We start from the raw sequence: 3,958 nt of genomic DNA on the forward strand, positions 1-3,958 counted from the left end.
CAGGTTTCTGTGGGATTTAGAAGAACAGAGGGCAGTAAATGCTGAAGGGAGGGGGGAGCAGGGTTAACTGAGGGCAGTTATCTAAAAGTGAAAGGAAAATACATTCTAATGGGTAATGTAAGGGTATCAATCATTTGAGACCCTGAATAAGAGGTGCAATAAAATCATATCAGATGAATGTGAAAACCTAGTGGGGAAATAAATGGCAGTTTAAACACATCCATGCCCCTTCCCACCAAACCAGTTCGGTTCTAGCTCCGTGCTTTTCTGGTTCTGAACTGGTTCTCCTTTTTAGTCCCAGTTGTGTTCCCAGCCACTCACAACCACAACAATAGCAGACTGCATCGGGTTGATGCTCGTGTTGCTTTTAATAATATGAAGCCAGATTAGATTAAATCACTATTATGCCGAATGCTGAAGCCAACTGTCCATGTTTCTTTTAAAACACTTGGAGAGCTGCAGACTGCTGGAGGTGCAGTCAAACTGTAAATAACATGTAGCTCTACATGTCCATGTGATCTTGGGCAAGATACTCAACTACAAATTGGTATGGCCAACGTGTGTGAGTGTGTGTGAATGTTGGTCTCCCTGAGCACCTTGCATGGCAGCCTCTCCCTCTGTATGAATGTGTGTGAATGGGTGAATGTTGATATGTAAAGAGCATTGAGGGCTTATATCTAAAATATATCATCTGTTCAATAAAAAAAGATCTGAACACATGAGGCTGTATTTCCCCTTGTTCTGTTTATTAAGGGAAGGATTTTATACTTTTTAATCTAAGAATCATCCCACTGTAGCTTAACGTCAGACTGTGTAGCAGTGTGTGTAGGTGTGGTTTGCTGCATGAAGTCTGTATTTAAGGAGGTGTTGTTGCAGACTAACTTCCCTTCTTCAGCTCAGCAGCAGACCAGCTCCTCCCTCCATCACCAACTATGGCCAGCGAACGTGCCCCAAATGGTAAGTGAATAAACGTTATTGTCGATGATGATTGCAACTTATCTCAATAGATATTTATAGATGGATATGTAGCTTGACATATTTCCTAATAATGAACAGATCAAAACAGTTAATACAAAATTAATATTTCTTAAATTCCGAGCATTTTAAGAGCCTGGATGATTTTGCGAATGCGACACTGCTTTTACTTGCTTGCATTACATTCTTCACAAGACTACATGCAACTTATTAAAAATAATTTAAGGGTAGCCAGTACGAATTTTCTTTGGGCTCCTGATTATAACTAAAGGCAACTTATACCCTTAAAAAAAATGTAAGGCACAAAATGGAGTAATTTGTAGAAATATGAAAGATAGAAATTAAACATGTTGTCAGGACTATTTGTCAAAAATGTTTTCTTATTAAAACAAATGCACAGCTAGAGACCATTGCTGCACCATGTCAGTTCAGGTTACACAGGCAATTAAGAAGTCAAACATCCAGGCAAGATTACCATTTAGTGTGATATTAATTTCCAGTATTTGTGTTCATCATGGTGCCTCTCTCTTGCTCCGGTAAAGAAAAAACAAGGTCCCTTCAAGGTGCATCACTTGACATTGATAGACCCACTACCTTTATCACCAAACCTGCCATTCACCTAATAAATGCTCTCTATGTTGCCAATAATAAGGAATAAATGAAAAACATCAATTGAATGACATAGCTCCTAGACATGTTCTAGATTATTTAAACCATCTTGAGCCCACCCCCCTCACTGTCAACATTGTTCATGTGGTAGTTGAACCATTTTATAAATACCGAGATTGCTAAATATTTCTTCATTTTTTTCAGGTCACCGATCAGAATCAAACACGTACGATAACGATGTACTCCGGATTGTGATGGTGGGGAAGACCGGAGCTGGGAAGAGCGCCACAGGAAACACCATTCTGGGAAAAGAGTTCTTTCCATCAAAGTTCTCTTTTAAATCCTTGACTGTAAACTGTTCTAAGGCCATAGGTGAAGTTGATGAACAAATAGTTAAGGTTATTGACACTCCTGGTCTGTGTGACACCAAGATTGATGAAAAGACCACCAGAAAAGATGTTGGTAAGAGCATTTCTTATGCTTCTCCTGGACCCCATGTCTTCCTGGTCGTCATCAGACTGGGCAGATTCACAGAGGAAGAAAAGCAGACAGTGCAGAAGATTCAGGAAATCTTTGGAGAGGAAGCGAACAAATACAGCATGGTTCTCTTTACCCACGGTGATCTGATTGGAGACCAACCTATCGAAGAGTTCTTGAAGGAAAGCGAAGAGCTGCAGGAACTTGTGGACAGATGTAACGGCCAGTGCCACGTCTTCAATAATGCCCTGAAGGATCGTTCTCAGGTCAAAGTGCTGCTCGACAAGATCAGAAACATAACAGAGAAGAACGGAGGAAGCCATTACACCAATGACATGTTCCAGAAGGCAGAGAGGGCCATAGAAGAGGAAAAACAACGGATCCTTGAAGAGAGAGAAGAAGAAATACGCAAAAAGGAAGAGGAATTTCAAAAGAGATTAGATAAAAAGAATGAGGAACAATTACAAAAGATCAAAGAGGATGGTGAGAGGTCAGCAAGGCAGATAGCAGCTAGCAAAAGAGAAATGGAGGATGAGAAGAACAGAATAAGAGAAGAGGAGGCAAGGCTGAGAGAAGCTAGCAAAAGAGAAATGGAGGAGGAGAGGAGGAGAATAAGAGAAGAGGAGGAAAGGAAGGCCAGGAAGGAAGCTGAGGACAACCCTGGGATAATTGACGGGATTTGTTCCATTGCGAAAGCAGGTTGGAATTTCCTCACTTCTTGGTTTTGATAAACTAACAGTTGCGCAGGTTTCCATGATACAGCCTGACCCGCTGGAATACCTCCCTGTTAATCTTCACAGTCACCTTTTTGATTTTGTTGTTTGATGTGATTTATAGTAATATCAGTTATTTTAGTGGTGAGTTGCAATTAAATACTAACAGGGTGACTGATTGTCAACAACCAAGATGTTAACATTCTAAACTATAGTAATGTAGTAATGTAGTAATTTGTTCTTTGATAGCTTTTGCTTTTACAAGAAAAAAGTATAACGAATTATATATCATGAATGAATGCTTTTAAGATGTTATATTGATATGTTTTCTTTGGGTTTCCTGTAACTGGCGTAATGTTGGCTTCTGTCAAATCAAAAGGTTAAAATGTGTGTATGCAATGAATTGTGTAATTCAATATGAAAAGTTTGGAACAGAAATTAATGTGTAAAGACAAACATAGTAATCAATAATGTCCTATAATAAAAAACTGTTGACTTCAAATTGAATGTGCTTTTGTTGTTTAATAAAGGATTTAAAATAAAGTTTTAAGGGTCTATCTTATTAGAAATGTCAGTTTAATTCACAACTGGGTCTCAATTCATTTTTTTCATGATCATAGAAAAAAAGCAACTATTTCTAGGTACATGAAGCCATTAAAAGTAAACTGGAAATGAATTTGAGCTACATTTCTGTTTATAAAGGCAGCAGATTTTTCCTACATTTTAATTGATTAAACGTCCTACTGTAGCGTAACTTAAGACATCAATAAACTGTGATGTCAGCAATGTAGTCTGCATTTAAATGTTAGGTCAATAAATCATATTTCTAGTGTTGAGTGTAATTCACCTAATGACATATTTATATAAAGACATGTAGCTTTTCAAAGCTCACAATGAACAGATAGTAACAGCGTAGTGACGGGGAAAGAGAAAACGTTAGACATTTCTCAAATCTCCAGCAGTCTTGTGAGCTTGATGATGATAAACTCCTCAACGATCTGTTTAACAAGATCAGAAATAAAGCAGAGAAGAAGGAAGAAAACTGAAATGTTCCAGAGGGCGGATGGTGAAATAAGAAATGGAGAATGAGCTCACATTTAAAGGTGGGGTATGTAATTTTGGAGAAACCAGCTCGAGTGCGCTAGAATTTGAAAATACACAGCCGGAAAAAATCTGCCACTTCC

The 3,958-nt window shown here is 38.4% G+C and overlaps 1 protein-coding gene across 1 annotated transcript; it reads left to right on the top strand.

The window, feature by feature from the left end:
• Positions 1 to 932: 932 nt before the first annotated feature.
• LOC117492172 (GTPase IMAP family member 9-like) lies at positions 933 to 3,317 on the top strand. The gene is made up of 2 exons (XM_034142294.1): positions 933 to 957; positions 1,789 to 3,317. The coding sequence occupies exons 1-2, from the start codon at positions 933 to 935 to the stop codon at positions 2,787 to 2,789; spliced, it is 1,026 nt and encodes a 341-aa protein (XP_033998185.1). The 3' UTR covers positions 2,790 to 3,317.
• Positions 3,318 to 3,958: the final 641 nt, after the last annotated feature.

Source organism: Trematomus bernacchii, unplaced genomic scaffold (assembly GCF_902827165.1).
Source record: "Trematomus bernacchii unplaced genomic scaffold, fTreBer1.1, whole genome shotgun sequence".
Lineage (NCBI taxonomy): Eukaryota > Metazoa > Chordata > Actinopteri > Perciformes > Nototheniidae > Trematomus > Trematomus bernacchii.

Bases quoted from the DNA above. Each gene is read 5' to 3' on its own strand.
- LOC117492172 (XM_034142294.1), top strand. From the start codon at position 933: ATGGCCAGCGAACGTGCCCCAAATG. The intron at 958-1,788 runs GTAAGTGAATAA...CATTTTTTTCAG, and splicing joins CAGCGAACGTGCCCCAAATG to GTCACCGATCAGAATCAAAC.